The sequence below is a fragment of the Monomorium pharaonis genome, chromosome 8 (genome assembly GCF_013373865.1).
Source record: "Monomorium pharaonis isolate MP-MQ-018 chromosome 8, ASM1337386v2, whole genome shotgun sequence".
Classification (NCBI taxonomy): domain Eukaryota; kingdom Metazoa; phylum Arthropoda; class Insecta; order Hymenoptera; family Formicidae; genus Monomorium; species Monomorium pharaonis.
Genome location: NC_050474.1, coordinates 9,927,706 through 9,949,093, shown reverse-complemented (window position 1 = coordinate 9,949,093; position 21,388 = coordinate 9,927,706). Strand labels below are relative to the sequence as shown.

At 37.2% G+C, this 21,388-nt stretch overlaps 1 protein-coding gene across 3 annotated transcripts in view; it reads left to right on the top strand.

The window, feature by feature from the left end:
* The window catches only part of LOC105835232 (exocyst complex component 7), a 105,283-nt gene that overhangs the window by 21,537 nt on the left and 62,358 nt on the right, over nucleotides 1–21,388 (top strand). For all 3 annotated transcript variants that reach the window (XM_036290989.1, XM_036290988.1, XM_036290990.1), the window contains exon 2: nucleotides 15,441–15,691. In XM_036290989.1, coding sequence (XP_036146882.1) covers nucleotides 15,463–15,691 — 229 coding nt within the window. In that variant the 5' untranslated portion in view covers nucleotides 15,441–15,462. The remainder of the gene's footprint in view (nucleotides 1–15,440; nucleotides 15,692–21,388) is intronic.

Sequence of the window (21,388 nt, the reverse complement as noted above, 5' to 3'; positions counted from 1 at the left end):
CAATTCTGATTGTAATCCGTAAAGTGCTTTCTTTACTAGGTATACATTATTTTGATGGCTATTTATTGCACTTAGCGATCGAATTGAAATTTTCATGACGTCTTCTTTGCAGAATAATTCTGCGCTCGAACCAACGTGTTTTCTATTAACGATCTTTGTTAGCACCTCGTGTAATTTCGGATATTTCCATGTACACATCCTTCTCCAAATTGCCGTTGAGATAGGCAGTTACCACGTCCGTTTGATTGAATCTGTAAACCTAATTCTGCTAGTAGTGCTATTAATAACCGAATAGAAGTTGTCCGTACCACTGGGGAATGTTTTATAAAAATCCTCTCTGGGCGCTGTGAACATTCCTTTGCTACGAAACGTTTTTCTTTTGTTCATTCGTTTGCCTTTGACCCATTTGCTTTGGCGATGAAGACGAATCTATTCTTGATTACTTTTTGGTCTTGTGGTTTTGTAGTAATCTCCCAAGTATGGTTGCGTATATATTATTGTTAAATTGCATTCCACGAACACATTATGATCAGCTAAGGTTTCTGGTAAGTCTTTTTTATTAGAGTTTCTATTTTGTTTATTTTCGTTCTCTTCATTGTTGTGGTCGGCTATTTGATACAACTCGGTCTCCTTTTCTTGGTCTCCCAGCGGATCCGGTGCGCAACAGTCTTGATCTACCCTTATCTCATCTCTGTTGCGGTGGAGGCATTCGCGACGCAGATTTTTTCGTTACTATTCACTCGGATGCCCTCATAATAATATCCTGAGGTACTTTTGGATGTTTTCCCGCTTTATCCTTTCTAGCTTTGGTTTTATTTGATATTTGTTCCTTAAGGAATTCTTGGTACTTTTGAACACCGGTCCGTTAGTGAATTTCACGTCGCGGCTCACAATCACCTTACGTGACTTTGGTAGCCATACGCGATAAGCCTTTGATTTATTAGAGTATCCAACAAAGATGCCTTTTTCCGATCTTGAATCTTATTTTTCTTTTTGTAGATTTTTATTTAGCACGAAGGCCTTTGAACTAAAGATCTGAAAATATATCACTGTAAGAGTTTTATCTTTTTATAACTCGTACGGTACCTGTCCGTCCAGCGATTTTGTTATATATCGATACCTTACATAGCAGGCGGTGTTCATTGCCTCCGCTCAAAATATCGAAGGTACATTGACACATTATACATTTAGCCATCTTGACAAGCGTCCGATTTTTTCTCTCTGTTACATTGTTTTGTTGAAGGGTGTGGGACGTTAATAATCGTCTCGCGATGCCGTTTTGTTCATGAAACTGCTCAAACTTCTTGCTGCAATTTTTCTTACCGTTATCTGTTTGTATTGTTTTTCTTTTTCTTTTAGCTAATGTCTCTGCTGCGGTTTCTAAATGTATTTAAAACATTACTTTTGTTTTTCACAAAAATTACCTCACACCAGCGCGATTTATCGTCAATAAATGTCACAAAATATTTTGCCAGAATGAGATTCAGTTTTTATTGACTCACATACGTCCGAGTGCAATAACAACAACAACAACAACAATTCTTTATTTTTTTCAGCTATACATGCCAAGAAGGGGACTTGGTTTACAAAAATTCTAAACACTCATTCCTTCATCCATCCGTTCTACTAAATCTCTATTCTTTTACCTTTTATATTGCGCTTGTTTTATAAACACATATGCTTCTTATCTCATTTTAAAATTCAAATTTCCGCATCGGACTAGTCAGTGAGCTTTACACTTAATTTTATTTCCAACTACTACTTCCAAGTACCTTTAATAACCGATAACATATATAAAATAAACAATATACATAAAATAAATTATTACAAATACCAATACGTACTACAGAATCTTCCTACTTATAACAGTCTTATTATCACAATTTTTTTTCGCTTATAACATCTTTTCTATCCTGTATATCGTTCTTACTCTATCGCATTGATTTTCTTTCCTATTAAGTTCTTAGTTCTTAATTCAGTCTTAACATCCTTTACAACGGTTTTAATCTATCCATTATCTAATTCTACTGGACTGAAACTGTTACCTTTATCCTTTTCTTTTGTACTTTGTTTTTCAACCAAAACTCTCTTAAGATTTTATCTTTTGTTTCGTCTAGCTCGTCGTTTTCTAATCTTTTTAGTCTTTCCTTTCCATTCTTATTTAATACCTTGAACCAATTTTTTGTTATCTCGCAATCTTCTGTAAAGTGTTTTAGCTTATCTTTTCTTTCCTACAAAATACGCATAGTCCTTCTTCTTCCTCTAGCCAATATTTATTATTTTCTTCCATATTTCCGCACCTTTTTTTTATACAAGGGAAAATGCGTTTACGCATTCCCTCAGCGGTGGGGTTACTGCCGAGGGGTATGTGGGACTCTGAGAGCCTCGCCCCCAGAGAAAACAAGTTCCCAAGGGGACTTAGCTCCCGATACCCACTAAAAACTTTTGTATGGCCGTCATCCACTGCTATAGGCCCGGGGACAGGGTCACACTTGGTATTCCACCGCGCCCGGGCTACCGCACCGAATGCTCTCCCCGTTCTCAAACTCCCTGAAGGAAGGAGTTTGGGGAGGGCCCGCATCAGGGGATCTCCCGTTAGAGGGATCCTACAACCCTCATGTCGTCGCGACACGGCGGGAAATGCGCGGCCACGTCGCATTTCCCGCCCCTATCTCGGGACCGATTTGTCTTTTGGCAGCGTCCCCACGCGGAAGTTCCCATCGGTCCCTAAAGAGGCAGGGACAGAGGGGAATCACGGAACTCTCGCATGGCCCGCACTCTCGCATAACTCCCCCCCCCCACTGCCCTTGCTTCTACGCTACTCGCGAACGGGGTCGACGCGTGGGGGACCGAGGTCTCCCCACGTTTCCCCGTTCGGCGTCCACTCCTCTTCACGACTTATCTCCGCGCGAAAAGGAGGGACGCACATACTTTGTTTAGCGATAGGGGAGGGGAGCATGGACGCAAGCGTTGTCCCCCCCGTCGCCACCATCCCGGGGCCGGGTTGCTTAACAGCCCCCGAGAGGGGCAGGCGAGGGGGGGATTATGAGACATCCATTCATTCCGTGTACTCCCTCCCCTTTCCGCCCTTTCTACGCCGTGCGAGATCGGCATCGGGGTCGACCTCGCGCAGCCGCTCCGCGTCCTCCTTTTGCGACATAACGTCCTCGCAGAAGGAGGACACGGCCTTCTAGGTCTTCTCGCTGCCGAGCATCTTCTCCACGACGCTCGGCAGCGAGAGATCTCCGGTGCCCAAAGCACCCACGAGGACTTGGCGCTGGTCTGCTCACGTTGGACACTCCTCCAGCGTGCGCTGCGCCGAATCCTCGTCCGCCTCGCAATGGTGGCACTTTGCCGTCGCTTAGCACCCCACCTTTTCTTAATCTTTTTTCCTCCTGTTTTTGTACATCCCTGTCCCTATACTCCAGTTTGTTTATCATTTTCCTAGCTTCCTCATTTCTTAGTAGAGCAATTGCCCTCGAGCTCCACCCATTTCTATTATAATAACTCTTCCTTTTTTCCTATATTAATCTTTCCATTCCTCAGTTGGTTTTTCATTCCAGCATAACTTTATTCATCTATTTTTACACAAAACTTTAATTTTATTTTCAAAATTCCTAGCTCTGGTACCCTATTTAATTCTTAATTTTTCTAACCCTAACTCTCTTGACATCAAATATCTCGGAGTACAAAAATTTAAATTAAAAATTCACCTAGCATGGTTTAACATTATTTTTTCTAATTCCTTCTTCTCTTCCCATCCCCATATTTCTACTCCATATGACATTACACTTTTGACTAGATAACTAAATAGTATCCATCTTCTACCATAATCATTTCTACATATTCTTTCACCTAAATCCCAAATTATTAAAACCTTATTAGCCGCCAGTTTACCTTTCTTTCTTAGTTTCTTTATATGATCTATATAATCTTCTTTTCTATTAAAAGTAAAACCTAGATATTTGAAAATATTTACTTCTTCTAATTCCTTATTTTCCTATTTTCATTTACCTATTTTTTTTCCGTTTCTATGGAATATCATTATCTTTATATGTATTTAACTATAGTCACCTTTATTCTTTATGTATTTAACTATAGTAACCTTTATTCTTTAAAAACTTTTTAAGTTTCCGTTATATTTATTAAACCTACTCTGTTTTTTTGCCAATAAAATCATATTGTCCGCATACGCTAATGACTATAATTTTTTTATTACCTAATTTTAAACGTTCTATCCCTCTTTTTCGCCTGTAACTATCTAAGTCCGTTATATACAGATTGAAAAGCAGTGGATACACAGCCTAACTCCTTCATTCGTGTAGAATTCTCCCGTCAATCCTTCAGTCACTGTCACCGTCGTGTTCTCGTACATCACTTTTAGTTTTCCAATCATCTTCTCTATAATTAATTCTTCTAATATATTCTACAATTTCTTTTTTTTATGTTATCAAAGACTACTTTTAAATCCACGAAGAGTGCGAAGACCTTTTTTTCTTTGAGTTTTTCTCTGTACTATGTGATTCAATATAAAGATATTCTCCATCGTTTCTCTTTCTCTTTTAAAACTTCCTTGACTTTTCGGAAGCACTTCCAACCTTCTTCTAATTTCTTATTATCTCAGTGTAGATCTTGTATGCTGAACAGAACAAGGAAATACCTCTATAATAAAAGTAAGATCATTCTGGTTTTTCAGTTTTCCGGAAAGCTGCATCCCTTCTAAATCTTCCTTATTAGTTTTAGACCTTTTTTTATTACTGTGCCACTATACCGTCATGCCTCCAAAGGTATGCCGTCTATACTTGGTATCTTTTTATTTTTCAGTCTGTCAATTGCTCCACCCATATCCTCTTCCATAATCTCTGTATCTTCTTTTACTTCTTCTTCCTCATTTACTTTGGATAATTTATACATTCCTTCTGTATTTCCATTCTCTTTTTTCACTGTTTTTTCCAGTAATTCCATGAAGTGCCTATTCCAAACTTCTTTTTCTATGTTATTTCTTTTCATTATTTTTCTTTCTCTTTTTTTATTTATATATTTTCAGACTTCTGTAGCATTCTTTAAACTTCTAAGCTTCAGCTCCTTCTCTTCTTTCCACTTTTCCTGTTTCTGTTCCAGGAATGCCTTTAACATATTCTTCTTATTCAAGTACACCTATCTTATACACTTTTCTTTTCTCCATTTTGTTAAAATTCTATGTAATTTCCTTTTTTTTTTACAGCTTCTGTCCTACCATTTCTTATGTCTTAAATCTTTCCTCTTGGATCCAACTTTCTTTTTTACCATTACCTCCAGTATTGTCTCTTTAAAATTTTTCCAGATTACTTCTGTCGTATCTTTCCAGATTTTCAGTTTATTCCGCCATTTTTGTTCTTTCCTCGCACAAGATTCTTGATTTTTTATCCCAAAGTCTTTGTCCTTCTTTGTGTTGACCTTTGTCCTTTTCTTTCTTCTCATCTTTGTCCATAATCAATTCAACCGTCAAGAGCATGTGATCCAAGTCCACTCTTACATCTATTTTGAATTCATTGATCTTATTTAGACAATATTCGTTCGCAATTACATAACCTATAACGGTATTACCTCTCGCGCTTAAATAAGTATATTCTCCATTTCTGTCACCTTCTGTCGTATCATTTAACAAATAGATCCTCTTTTATTATATATTAAATTTATAAAATCCCTTCCATAGTTACCTATTATTTTATCCTTGCTATTCCTATCAAATCCTATCTCTTTTTCTAAACCTAACCTAACTCTCCTATTTTTATTTTAAAATCGTCCTTTGTTAAGGGGGCATAGCAGTTTGTCGGATTCAAAAAACCGATATTTTTTTTATTGCATTTTTCGACAGTTTAAACCTTCAAGAATGTTGTCCTAAAATTGTTTTTTTAAATTCCAATAAGTAAAAAAATTACACAATATATTTTATCTGGCAGTGCACAAGCGTGCGCTTGGCCTTTTTGACATCCGGGCATAGCACGCGACGCGGAAGGCTCGTATAAATCGCCGTCTCTCTAAAAATGAACAAATAGAGACAGATCTTGATCAGGAGGGTTCCCTGTATGGCCCAGGAATTGACGATAATAAGTTTAATAAATTCAGTTGTACAATAGAGTAACATCGTTCGAAAATTTTAAACGCGTTTTTCTCAAAACCATGTTTTTAAAGTCGGTAACCATGATAACTTGAAAACGGATCAACCGATCTACCTTTTTTTTTTAACTAAAAGCTTATGAAATTTGCTTGTCTTTGTCGTATCCGATTTTTAAAATTCAAATTTTTTCTATTTTTTTTTTAACAAACAAAAATAAAATTTTTGGCCGAAAATCGGCATTCTAATTTTAAAGGTCCGCCATTTTGTTTAAAATTTGAATTTTAAAAATCGGATACGACAAGGACAAGGGAATTTACTCTTTTTTAAGATCCCGTTTGGTTTTTGTGTTTCGGATGAACGGGCAAGGAGATATTATGGTTACCGCAGAATCATGCGTGGCGCGCACGGATAACTCCACGACGGTGAAAGGGGGGGGGATTTTTTAACTAAACTAGTACAATAAAATTTGTACGAGAATTACAAAAGGTGTACTTTATTATGCAAAAAGTCTCATTTTTATAGTTAGTCTCTTGGCTGTAAAAAAAATTCATGAAGAATGCCTTTTTTTGGTAGCGCCAAACTGCTATGCCCCCTTAAAATAGCTTCGTTCTTGTTTTTCTCTACTATTTCTTTAATTACTCCTTTAATAATTTCCCAGTTACCTTGATTATATATCATTATAATTATTAAGTTGTTTCTTTTAAACGTTTTTTAAAAATTAGTTACTATCCATCTCTCTCCGCTGCTTTCAACAATTTCTTATCATCGTGTCTCCATCCTTTCTTTTTATCTATTATAACATCTTTTGCTCTACCTCTTCTATTAATCCTTCTCGTGTAATAACAATCCCATACATGCGAACTAGGCAGCAACTTTTTTAAATTATTCCAACTCTTTCCTTCTACCCATATCTTACTTAAACTAATAAAATCGCGTCTTTTGATATAATCACAGCAGTCTCTATCCTGTCCTCTTATACGGACTACATTCCAAAATAAACTTTCCTTCTCGACTCTGACTTTTTATTTATCCCTATTCCTGTCTTCTTACTCTTATTCCTATTGCCGTATTCTTTACGGGAGCGGTGCACTTGGACACGGTTCAAACGGACACGGTGCTTTTGGACACGATATCTTGCACACGGTTCAAATGGCCATGGTGCATTTGGACACAAAAGAAATTTTATTTAAAATGTACATTAGTTATATGCACACGTAAAATTTGTCAACCGGGTATTTGCACACGAAAAAATGCTCACCGTTCACTTGGACACGTAAAAGTTGCACACCATTTATTTGCACACCGCTCATTTTCCCACAATTTATTTGCTCAACATTCGTGAGAGGGTACCGTTATTAAATTTAGTAAATTTCCGATAGCGCATATCCCGATAGCACACATCCCGATATCGCACAGTAAAAAAGGCATATTAGCCCAATAACGTACAAAAAGGGCATTATCCCGATACCGCACATTCCGATAGCACACGTCCCGATGTCGCACAGTAAAAAAGACATTAGCCCAATAGCGCACTAAGTAAAAAGTGCATTATCCCGATAGCGCACATTCCAATAGCACACATCACGATAGCGCACATCTCCATAGCGCACAACCCGATAGCGCACATTCCAATAGCGCACATACCCACAGCGCACATCCCGATAGCGCACAACCCGATAGCGCACATCCCGATAGCGCACAATTCAATAGCGCACATCCCGATATTATGTATTTTCTTTATTATTTCTGGCGTGGTCACCTCATTTGGGCGACCACTGCGATGTTTGTCTTGGCAGCTCGTACAGCCTTGTTTAAACTTTGCCACCTAATATTTTACTGTTGTAAACAAAGGAGTAGATTCCCCCAGAGTAGAATCTAGCTCGGTTTTAATATTGGTTGAACTGAGACTTTTCCACTGAAAGTATTATATCACATAACGATAACCCATTTTTTTTATGTTTTCAAATTCAGTGAGAGAGTTTACTATTGATGGCTGCTAAACAAATACTAAATAACGTAGCGTCTTTAAACTTTACACTTAAGTTTTATAAGGTTGGTATTTTCTATCATAGTAATTTTTTGTAAACAACAACCGCCATTTATACGTCAGGTTGGGTATTTCTGAGACTACCCTCGAAATGATTTTGGTTTTTTGATTTTAGATAAGCCTAGGAGAAGCTAGAATGATCACCGCAAGACGAATTTTTTTTCACTTTTCTTTACAGAGCTGTAACCTCATGAATACTTATTCTTCTTCAACAAAAACCTAGGCAGTATTATTTAAGAGTTACTTTTTTAGGTGCAAAACTCTTGTAATAGTAAACCAATTCAGTTTCTCCCTAAAAATTCTCAAAAAATCACTTTTTTCGGCCTCTTGACTGCACATAATCCTTTAAGCCTATTTCTTTCAATTTTGCCACCGCTTCAAAAAATGCCGTTCGCATTAATGTGTTCGCACATTTTTTCTTTTCTTTAATCGTGACAAGATAATTCTTTTTAAAAGGTTCGCTTTTTGCACCGGTCCTTTTAATCAAAACGTTTCTTTTGTAGATAGATAGATATGGATTTATTGTTTTACCCCAAAGAGTGTTACAATAGCGCTTTTTTTTATGGAGCGTACCCAAACCATTCACAAGCTATTAAAAACACCCTTTTTTTTACACCGACCTGGCTATGTGCGACCCTTTACAAGCTAACACTCCCATCCCTCCTCGAACCCTCCCTTTCTGATCCTTCCCAACTCTCCCTTTTCATCCCCTCTCTCCCTTTCTCTTTTGTTTCTTCTTGCTCCACCTTGTCCTTGAATTCCACTGTTTCCTTCTCTATCCTTCTTATTTCTCTCCGTCTCTTTCTCCGTCCTCCTTCTCCTTCCATCCCGTTCATCGTGACTCTCTTCTCCTTTCTCTCTCTCATCTCTCTTGCTCTCAAGCCTCCGTAAATCCGCCTCCTGCTTGCACATAACAAAAAACCTGTTTAATTAATTATACATCATATCCTTTATACTATCCTCCCTCCTCTTTTATTCCTTTCTGATCCTGTATCCTTCTATTTTTATCCAGTTTTTTCTCCCACTTTCCCTCCTCCTCTCTGCTCCTCTCCATCTCCTTTAATTCTGTTCCTCTTTTTCTCTCCACCTTCCTCTCTCCCCATCCCAGCTCCATTTCCTATCCTCTACTCATAGCCTTCTGTTCGAAATCTTTACCCTTTTGCCTTTCGCCCTCTCCCTTCTCGTCGTTTCCAAAATTTTCTATCATTCTCCTCTCGTCCATTGTTAAATCTTTATTTACACCCACCCCCCATAACTACCCCCTTTAACTACCCCTTTCTGAACAGGATCCCCTCTCTGTCTTCTCTGTCTATCTCCGTTATTAGCACCCACCTTCCCCCCTCCTCCCTCCGTTTCGTCACCGTCTCTATTTCCACCTCCCTTCTTAGTGCCTATTATCTCCTCTACAAAGCCTCTTCTCTCCTCCTCGTCCTCTCATTCTACCTCTCCACACCATGTTCCTCTTCCTCCTTCTATTGTTTTCCTCCCTCCTTGTCCTCTGTCTTTCCTTGTGCATTGCCCTTTCTCTCTCGTCTATCCTGTTTTTCATCTTCTCCATTTCCTTCCTTTTGTCAACCCTCTTCTTCTCCACTTTCCTCTAACCGTCCTCTGCTTCCTCCCTCTGCTCCGTCCTCCTCGTTTCTTCCCTTACCTCCTTCTGATCACCACCGCCCTCTTTTCTCCTCCGCCTCCGTATTCTTCCTCCTTCCTCTCCTCTCCGCTCTCTCCTCTTTTTTTTCTTTATCTTCTCTTCATGCCTCCTCGTTCTGACTATCCCGTTTCTTTTCTCCTACTTGCCTTCCTCTTCCATCTCCACTTCTCTCCACCATTCCTCCACCCTTTTTTGTTACCTCTATCCCGTTCTTCCTCTCTTTATTTCTCTCCTTATGTTCCCTCTTCAATTACCTTCTCTATCTCTTTCTCCTGTCTCTTTTCTTCCTTTCTTACCCCCTCCTGTCCGTTCCTCCTTGTCTCCGTGCTCTTTTTCTTCTCTTTCTTCTTTTTGCCTTTCTCTTTATCTTCTCTTCCTCCCACAGCTTTTTCTCTTTCTCCTTGTCTGTTTTGCCTTCTCCGATCTCTCTGTCCCTTCTGCCCTCCTCCAGCTTCTCTGTTCTCTCCACTTCTACTGCCTTCACCCTCTTCTCCTTTATCACCTTCCGCTTCTTTTCTCTCTCCTCTCTTTCTCATGTGCTCCTTCCTTCTTTTCTTCCCTTTGCTTTTCTTCTCCTCCACGTGTCTTCTTACACATTACATTCATCAATTCAATCATCTTCCCCACGCCTTCTCTTATCCCTTTCAACTCTCCGTTTATCTTCTCTAGCTCCGCACAGATCTCTCCTGCTCTTTTTGTCCGCTCCATCTTCTTCTTTCTCTTATTCTTCTCACTCTTTGCACTTTCCGACAACACTTTCTTCTTCGCTACTATTTCTTCCACTCTATTTTCCGTACCATGTGCTTTTTCACCGCTCTCAACTTCGATATATCGATCCGACTTCCTCTCGAAATCTCCTTCAATTGCCGCTCTCCCTCCTCTTCGCTCGATACATCGATGTTACTCTTTCTTAGTGGACTACGCGCCTGGCAACCTACGTGTTCCTAAGCCCGCTACCATCATCTCCCCTCCTTACCTACCGGCTATCCCTGTCGCCCAATCTCCAGCCTCCTTTCTTCTATTCCACCAATCCTCTTTCTGCCCCGCGCTCTCCACCAATCCCACCTCTCTTCGTATATCGATGGATCGAAGTAAGGCCCTCTTGTCATGCCATCTGTCGACTCTTCCTCACACTCTCCTCACCAGCGCCTCTCTCTATCTCTCCTGCTGCTTGTCTGCTCATCTTCCGTTTCCTTCCGTTCCTGCGCACTGTCTTGCCACCGACATCTGCTGTCTCATCTCCGGTAACCTGCTCCAATATTTCCGACACTTCTCCTGCCTCTCCATTTTCCACTCTTCACTTCCTTCTTCTCGACCGTCCGTCACCGACCGCCTACTTTCTTTTGTATTTTTAATCAAACTTCTCTTAATTTTTCTAATCCGCGGATTATATTTAACTCCGCAGCTCTCATTGACAACACAATATCAGCCTTCGCCTTTGCATCCTTGCTTCTCCATTCTACTATTGCCTCTGCTCCCGTCGTAGGTTTCAGTTTTGTACCGTTAACGTAGGTCTACACATCATTTTTTTACTAGTATGGCCCCCATTTGTAATTTTTATGTGTTGTCCTTTGCCGTTGATTTTTATAATTTTTGATATCTTGTTATTTCCTTGTTTATAACTCAAATTTTATCTTATTTACTAAATTTCACACACACACAGTTTTTCTGCATACACGTTGTAATGAATTCCGCGACCGCAATTCTGGGCGCATAATCTGTTAGCACTTCAGGGTAAATCATGATGCTTGAGACTTGCGTTCTGTATTATTTTAATTTAGCGAAAGGATTACAGGAGCAATAGGCATTCGTACGATTCGCGTCAACATGCGTACGCTCACACGCACACACACATATTCGTATATATATCCATTGCAAGCAAACAAAATAGAATACAAAAATATGCGAATAAGTTTGACCAGTTTGCCCAGGACTACTTTGTATTATCGACAATTATTAAATAATATTTAAAAAATATTTATTAAACGTTATGTTATAATGTTAGAAACATAATGTTAGAAAAATTTCTCTAAAATTAACATTTTAAAATCGTTGATTACACACACAACACACACACGCGCGCGCGCGCGCGTGCGCGCAATGCTTCTTGCTTACTGGGGTTAGTACTTGGCACTTGGCACTCAGTTGTCGTTATCTTGTTGCTTTTCATCTGTTCACGTTTTAAAAAACAACAAAATGGCGGCGACTGAGTGTCAAGTGCCAAGGGCTGACGACTATAAATTTGGGCCTAAGAAAATTAAAAATCTTCTAATCGATTTGTAATACGAATATGTTTTGATACGCAATAAGTTTGCGTATCAAAACATATTCGTATTATATATATAAGTATATTTTTCTAAGGAAAAAAGCAAAACGGAAAAATTATACATTTTTTAAAACTAACTTCTAAAAAACTTTTGGAGCAATTCTTTTTTTGCAAAAAACTTATAATTTTTTTGAATGAAGCATTACCGCACGCATATATTTATACATAGTAAAATTTTTAAATAAACATTTTCCTAGATGTTGGATAATCCAACATGAACCTCAATTATATGACCTGCGCCATACGAGAAACTCTTGTGGCGGCTGTGATCATTGACAAGGCGACTATGACCGTCGATAATTGACAGCCGCACATATATTCTAAATTTAGCAAACAAATAGAGGAAATTCTTCCTGCCGACAAACGTCGCATTATGAATTAACTCGCAATTAAGATGACTAATCAGACAATATATAAGAAGGGACGAATCGACGTCTCTTCACTCAATGAGCAAATGTAGTACTTGCTCCAACTAGGGCGAAGATCTCAGATGTCAGAGCAAGAGAGATCTACAGAATACTTCCCTTGGAAGCTGGATCCCGATTGATTTCCCTGAACCAAGATTCTTCATCGACGCATCGACTCAGACGACTCACCAAGAGGCCGCCACACAAACGCCACACAATCTTCCTGAACAATCTACAGCGAAGAAAACTCGCCTGGAGACATCTCCACTAAAGGAACCATTAGAATCTTCAGAAGAGGAACCTCAAGAGAAATTCGACGAAGTCTACCTTGACTAATTTTTGGCGAGGAGGTTCTCCTCACTTTTAATATAGAAAGATAGACAAAAAAGAAAGTGCAGAAGGAAAATAATGCTTCAATATTTTTTGTATTGTTTTTTAACAGTTCACTCGGGATGACATTATTACATTTTCTCTAAAATTATCTGAAAAAAATTATATATGTACATATGTATTTAATAGAGTCTACGTCTCCTAAAAAAATATTGCAAGAATACACAGGCGTGATTATTAAAAATTCTTGATAGATTATTCCAATGTGTATGTAAGAGTTGTTCATGCAAAAACATTCAGCTTGTAAGGTTTTTTAAAAATTACAAGTTCTTTCTAAAACTAAAAACAATCTTTTTCGAGATTAATTAACAGCTCTTTTTGAGTTAATATTTTATTATGAAACATATTCTTCTCCGGAGTAATAGTATTTTAAAATGTCAAAATATTAATTTTTTGTTTACATGAATAAATAAAACCCTTTCGTCGTTTCTTTTGTTTTATTAAAAAATTAGTTATCTAAAAAGTATCATAATTATTTTTAATAAATTAAAAATATGTGGTGATATAATTCCAAATTTTCATTGAATGAATAATTATAGGATTAACTAGAATAAATTTATCAGGATTTTCAAATACGAATAAATACTGTAAAATAACTAAACTGTGTAATAACTAAAAATAAATAAGTTATTGCAACAAAGCGTAATATAATTTTAAAAATAAAATAAATATGGAAAAGAATTTTTTTATAATCTATTTAAACCTAGCAGATTATATGGCTCACTAAAATTTAAAAAATACAAATCTAAAATTACTACCATTAAAATAATGAAAGGTAAAATAAAAGGTAATAAAGAAATTAATTTCAAATTGAATTTTATAATATAATTTTAATTTATGTAATTATTGTTATGTTCTAACATAATTTTATTAACAAAATTTATTAATGCTTAAACAATTTTTTAAATAATTTTTTAATATCGACATGTATTATACGGTCTTTATGCAATTTTTCCGTAGAATTCGGTGCTATTATTTTAGATATACGAATGTTGCAATTGCCCACTATTAGACACGAAACATTGCACACAGTTCGTTCAATTGCGCACAGTTCGTTTGGACACAGTTCGATTGGACACCGTTCGATTGGACACCGTTTGATTGCACACAGTTCGATTGGGCATCGTTCGATTGCGCACCGTTCAGTTGCGCACCGTTCAATTGCGCACCGTTCAATTACATACTGTTCAATTGCACACAATTTAAGTCGCAAACCCATGTGGTGCAGTGAATGTTTTACACACGCACACACACACACACGCCTTCGCCCCCTCTCCCGCACCCATCCCGTCGGTAGGGGTGCTTTGAGAAGTCGCAACCCATAAGTCTGTTGGTTACTATGTCCGTTTAGTCTGTGTGCACAGTTGTTACTGTGTCCATTTGGTCTGTGTCCGTTTGTTACTGTGTCCGTTTCACTCAGCCTGCTGTGTCCGTTTATTACTGTGCGCATCTGGGACGCTCCCGCGCAATCGAACGGTGTCCAATCGAACTGTGTCCCATCGAACTGTGTCCAATAGAACGGTGTCCAATCGAACTGTTTCCAATCGAACGGTGTCCAATCGAATGGTGTTCAATTGAACGGTGCGCAATTGAACGATGCGCAATGTTTCGTGTCTAATACCACGGTGGGCAATTGCAACGTGTCCAATTGTACTGTGCGCCATTGAATCTCTCCCGTTAATTTTGCCTATCGCTGTAAGTCAACTATGAGAATTAAGTAATTGAATCAAACAAATATTTTAAATAATTGAATAAATACGAGTACACAAATAAATAATTAACAACTAATAATAAAAAATAATAAGGAATTGAAAAATTTTCTAATTGTATTTATTTTTATTTATTTACTTATTAGTTTATTTAGTTATTTATTTCTCTATTTATTTATTAATTTAAATTTATTTATTTATTTAATTATTTATTAATATAAAAAATAAAAATAAAGTAAGGGAATGTGTGATAAGCGCGTAGAGAACCCGTGGAGCTACATGGCCCGCTACACTACATGAGACACCCTCTGTGTGTGTGTGTGTGTGTGTGTGTGTGTGTGTGTGTGTGTGTGTACATATATATATATATATATATATATATATATATATATCTTGTATATATACAATACAGCACATTCATCCGGTGGACGTCATATTTGGACAAATATTTGAATATCCCAGAGACATCCCCAGGACATTCACAAAACGAGTGTGCTATGTGGGAATTTAACTTTTAAATTTATTTTGAAATTACCGGTTATTTGGTTATCTTACACTGCTTGCATTACCTCCAGACCTAGTACAATTAATTCAGTGAACTCATGCATTAAGTTTTTCTGCACTGGAATAACGAACGGTATTGGTTACATTAATTTTGAAATAACGTACGCTTTAGTGTACACTTTTTGAACTGGTGCAGGAATAAAAAGCCTATATGAAACTCGAAACAATCGGAAGGAAAACTTTCTGGTGTCTCCCTTATAAGTTAAATTCAAAATTATTAACTTTATTGTTTAATTTTTTAACTAGTTATTGTCAAAGCCTGGAAAACATGCACGTGGCTCGCGCTGACACATCCGAAAGGCGATTCGAGATACAATGCAAACTAGAGTCAGAGATCGCCCGTCTGGAGGCTCTAAAAGAGGCGGAGGAACGAAGTCGGCGATTAACAAGTGGAGTAGTAGGAATACTCTCTTCCTTAGAAGACCGTTTAGCTACGCTGCGCCGTACAATACTTCCAGTTTACAACGAAACTGGAAATCTTCAGGCTCAACAACACAGTATGCATTTGTCATTGTTATTTCTTAAAATATTTACCTTTATGGACCCGTCAATGTTCTTGACCTTGACATCATATGTTAGTAGGAGAATGACCTTGATATGTTATCAAAGTCATTCTCCTGAATAACTTTTAAAAGATTTCAGTTATTATTCGCGATTTGTTATTAATAAAAGTTATATGTAAAAAATAGAAAACCCGTGTGAAACAGAATTAATAATCATAAATTTCGTCGCGGGCTGTGAGCACCGAGAGATATTGAGTAGTACTCGCTTCGCGTGGAAAGCCGAAATTCCAAAATCTATATATATTTCTGGTACTTATGGTCCAAAATTACTTTGGTAATGATTCTGTTCCAATCCTCGGTGCTTTGCGTTTCGCGACGGTTTATAATTGTTCTGTTCAACATAGATTTTTAACTTTTTACGCGAATCGATTTCACCCCACCATATCTTCTCCCTACTAACGGTGCAAAACAAAGTCTAAATAAAAATTTTGTTTTGTTTATGAAACATTTTTTTGTTAATAACTTTTTAACAGATAATAAGCGACGGCTATAACCTTTTAAAGGCTACTCAAGAAAATGACCTCGACAACATATTAGGTGTACAACTTTGCTTTCGTTATTTTTCAATAGATGGCTGTAGCGGTGAATGATGGTCGAAATAAATAGATCGTAGACATCATACAATAAGCTTAGGCATTTGTAAACATTACACCATTGAAATATTAGTCAATTTGTGTCTGCATCATAAAATTATTCTCGATTGAAAATGTCAGCTTACAAGCCAAATTCTCGTCATTTGCGGGAGGTTTTAATTTTTTGCTTTAATATGAAGAAATCTGCGGCTGAGGCTTATTGAATGCTCTCAAATACGTATGGTGAGCAGTATTGTACACCTAATATGTTAAGGTGATTGGCGGAAAGTTCGTAAGTGTAAATATTTATCCATTAAATTATTTTACATGTTTAAAGTTATTTGAAATTGGCTTATTATTTGTCTATTTTTGTCGTAGAATAGTTTAAAACATAAAATTGCTGTTGAGTATAAAACAATACTTCTCTGTTAAAATAAATACCTATATGTATATTTGTGCTTATGTTATGTTAATCATGGAATGATCTTTAAATGAACTAAAATATTAAGTTAAAGCTATTAGTGACAAGTATATTGTGATGAATGTAATCATCATGAATTTCTGAACATGATCAAGATGTACAAAAAATAAGATTAACCCTTCGACTATACATATGCCATCTTTGGGATCCATTTTCTCAGACGACATTCTTGAGTTGTATCGTGAAAACATTTATCATAACAAAATACGAAACAGTATTATAAAAATTACATATAGAAATTACATATTGTGCAAGCAAAACAAAATGGAAAATTGTCTTCTCACTTTTAGGCCTGTTACGTGCCCAAAAATAATCTACAAAAGTTTTCGATTTTCTAATACAAAAATTTCAAGTCTTCTCTATAAGATCTTTTTATTTTAGATTAAGGTCTGGTCTACAATAGCTGGAGTAAGCAGTAAGACTAGGCGTAAAAGGGTTAATCCAGTATAAGAAAACTGGTGTAAGGGCGTAAGCGAAATAAATTATTTTCATTTCGTCTTACTCCTACTCCTGCTTTTCTTAACGCTCGGTCAATCACAGCGCAGAAGGAAATTACCTTACTCTTCTTATTCCATGCTTACTCCAGCTATAGACCAGGCCTTAAAGCTTTCACGGCCATTGACGTTGCTTCTAATAGAAAAGGTTTCCGGATAAATGCCGCGACCTGGTACAGCGTTTCGCAAACATTTTGAAAATCAAATTCTAAAAAACGCATCTCTTAAACCATCTATATGGTTCCGATATGTTGATGACATTTTTGTGATCTGGAGCTATGGCAGAGATGCTCTTCCTCAATTTCTTGCCTTTCTCAACTTTTAACATTCAGTTTACAATGAAAATAGAACAAAACAACCAAACCCATTTTTTAGATGTGTTGGTTAGAAGGAACGGAGATGGTACTTTAAGCCATCAGGTCTATCGAAAACCAACACACAGATCGAAATCTTCACGCCACCTCTCACCATTATCCTTCGCAAAAGAATTTAATCATTAGTTCACTAGTATATAGAGCCCGTAAAATTTCTGAACCAACTTCTTTGAATGGGGAATTAGAACATCTTAATCAAGTTCTGACAAAAAAGTATAGTAGTAGAAACATTAGTCAAACAGTCCAAAGATTGAAGAACAAAATTTCCAGTCTCAACAATTCGGGACGCCGAATGAAGAGAAAAAAAAGAAAGAGAAGAAAACAAAATGGCTTTTCTTCCGTATCTTCAAGACACGACAGAACGCATTAGCAAAATTTTGCGTAGACACAATATAAAAGTGATCTTCAAACCACAAAAGAAGATTTTCCAGTTACTTCTTAATTCGAAAGATCAGAGACCACACTTAGAATCACCAGGTGTATACAAAATCTTCTGCTCTTGCGAAAAAGTGTAGAAGAAATCAGGAGGAAGATTAGTACACAAATCACAGAACGGTGTACCAAATACGGCCACTTTTTTCAATCGGCCTTAGCCGAACATTGGATGAAGACTGGACATACGTGCAATACGAAAGAGCTACAATGTTAGCTACTTTTCAAGGTTATTTTTCCAGGAAACATCGTGAAAGTCTAGAAATTTTGAAACATTCCGATAACTTTAACCGTGATAAAGGTTATCAGATAAGCCCGATTTGGTACACTGTCCTCCCGGTTTTTTAATTGATCAATTAAAAACATTTCTGAACAGCACATATTAATTGGCAAATAATAAGTCAATATTATACACTGGCGCAAAAAAAAACGAAACAAAATTTTTGACCGATTTTTAGGCAATCTTCAAAGTGATGCAACTTTGCGAAAAATCATCCAAATTATATGTACTTTTTTTTAATTTAAAGGGCAAAGACTCTACTTTCAGAATAGGCGAAAGTTTGATTTGTTAAGTGTGAACCTCTTGTATCGCATAAAAACCAAACATATGTTTTTTAATTTAAAAAAGTAAAAGTTTGTTATCATTTTGCACAAGTTTCTTGTTAAAATCTTGCTAATATTAATTCAGATTCTTAAAGTTCATTCTTTTCTAAACAATTAAAAAAAAATACATGTCGATACGATGTTTTTTGTTGATTGCACGGTAGTTTGAAATTTGCACTGCATTTTAAAGTATTTTAGCGAATAAATATGGTATTTTTTAAATATCATGAATTTTGAGTATCAATATGATATTGCACATTAATTTTATTCGTGTTTAACTCAATCATACCGCCGTCATCAAAGTGACCCGATCTGCACCACGTGGAAAATGACGATCAGATTTTGTACATCATGTGGCCCTGAAAAGGCTGATTTTTTAAAATAAAATTTGAATTTTTACTTTTTATGTATGAGTATGTGTATATGTATGTTTACGTATATGTGTGGGTTTATGAGTATAGATAAATGTGATCTTCTGTTGACTTCAGTGAAATTGGTGTATCAGCTATCCGTTATATTCAGATCAAGAAGTACAAATTTTCACCGATGAATTTCAGAGCCACATGATGTACAAAATCCGATCGTCATTCTCCACATGGTGCAGATCGGATCACTTTGATGACAGCGGTATGATTGAGTTAAACACGAATAAAATTAATATGCAATATCATATTGATACTCAAAATTCATGATATTCAAAAATACCGTATACTTGCTAAAATACCCTAAAATGCAGTGCAAATTTCAAACTCGTGTGGAATCAACAAAAAACATCGTATCGACATGTATTTTTTTTTTAAATTGCTTAGAAAAGAATGAACTTTCAGAATCTGAATTAATATTAGCAAGATTTTAACGAGAAACTTGTGCAAAATGATAACAAACTTTTACTTTTTTCAATTAAAAAACACATGTTTGGTTTTTATGCGATACAAAAGGTTCGCACTTAACAAATCAAACTCTCGCCTATTCTGAAAGTAGAGTCTTTGCCCTTTAAATTAAAAAAAAAGTACATATAATTTGGATGATTTTTCGCAAAGTTGCATCACTTTGAATATTGCCTAAAAATCGATCAAAAATTTTGTTTCGTTTTTTTTTGCGCCAGTGTATTAAGATTGGCAAACAGTTGACCAATAGGCCAACGAACTGTGCTACTATTAGACGGGAACGGTGCACTTGCACACGGTTCAAATGGACACGGTGCTTTTGAACACGATATCTTGCGCACGGTTCAAATGGCCACGGTGCATTTGCACACTGTGCATTTGGACATAAAAAAAATTTTATTAAAAATGTACACCAGTTATATGCACATGTAAAATTTGACTACCGGATATTTGCACGCGAAAAAATGCCCACCATTCACTTGGACACGTAAAAGTTGCACATCATTCGTTTGCACATCGCTCACTTGCACACCATTCACTTGCACACCGTTTACTTGCCCATTATTTATTTGCACACCAAGAAATGCGCACCGATCATTTGTACACGGAAAGATGCGCACTGATTATTTGCACACGGAAAGATGCGCACTGATTATTTGTACACGAAAAGATGCACACTGATCATTTGCACACGGAAAGATGCGAACTGATCATTTGCACACCAAAAGATGCACACCGCTCAGTTGCACACCGTTCAATTGCAGAACGTTCAATCAAACGCATATTAAATATTCATACATTACGGCTGCGTTTGCAATGTGTACATGGGTTAGCGACGGGGTGAGTGCGGGAAGGGGGCCGAAGGCCTCCCCTTGCATCCCCGTGCGTGCGTGAGTGCGTGCGTGTGTGCGTCCGTGCGTGCGTGTGTGTGTAAAGCATTCACTGCACCACATGGATTTGCGACTTAAATGGAAGACTTATTAGAATATTAAATTTAATAATAATTCAAATCAAAATGTAGAATATTTAAGATTATAATGAGTTACATTTTTTTATAGTATGATAATTATAATTTTAATAAATTATAGTGAAATTGAACGGTGTGCAATTGAACGGTGTGCAACTGAGCGGTGTGCAAATAAGCGGTGTCCAAAAGCATCGTGTCCAAATGAACGGTGTGCATATGATCGATGTGCATCTTTCCGTGTGCAAATGATCAGTGCGCATCTTTCCGTGTGCAAATGATCAGTGTGCATCTTTCCGTGTGCAAATGATCAATGCGCATCTTTCCGTGTGCAAATGATTGGTGTGCATCTTTCCGTGTGCAAATGATCGGTGCGCATTTCTTGGTGTGCAAATGAGTGGTGGGCAAGTAAACGGTGTGCAAGTGAGCGGTGTGCAAATGAATGGTGTGCAACTTTACGTATCCAAGTGAGCGGTGGTTATTTTTTCGTGTGCAAATATCCGGTGGTCAAATTTTACGTGTGCATATAACTGGTGTATATTTTTAATAAAATTTCTTTTGTGTCCAAATGCACCGTGTGCAAATGCACCGTGGTCATTTGAACCGTGCGCATGATATTGTTTCCAAAAGCACCGTGTTCAAATGCACTGTGTTCATTTAAATCGTGTTCAAGTAAGTGCCACCCATCCCTACCACCAGAACAAGGGATATATAAGGACGGTTACAGTCCAAGAGAGCTCAGTATCAGAGCTCCTAGCCCTGATGATGCAAACTACAATGTTTGCGAAACGTCGGCGCAACGCTGTACCAGGACGCGGCATGTA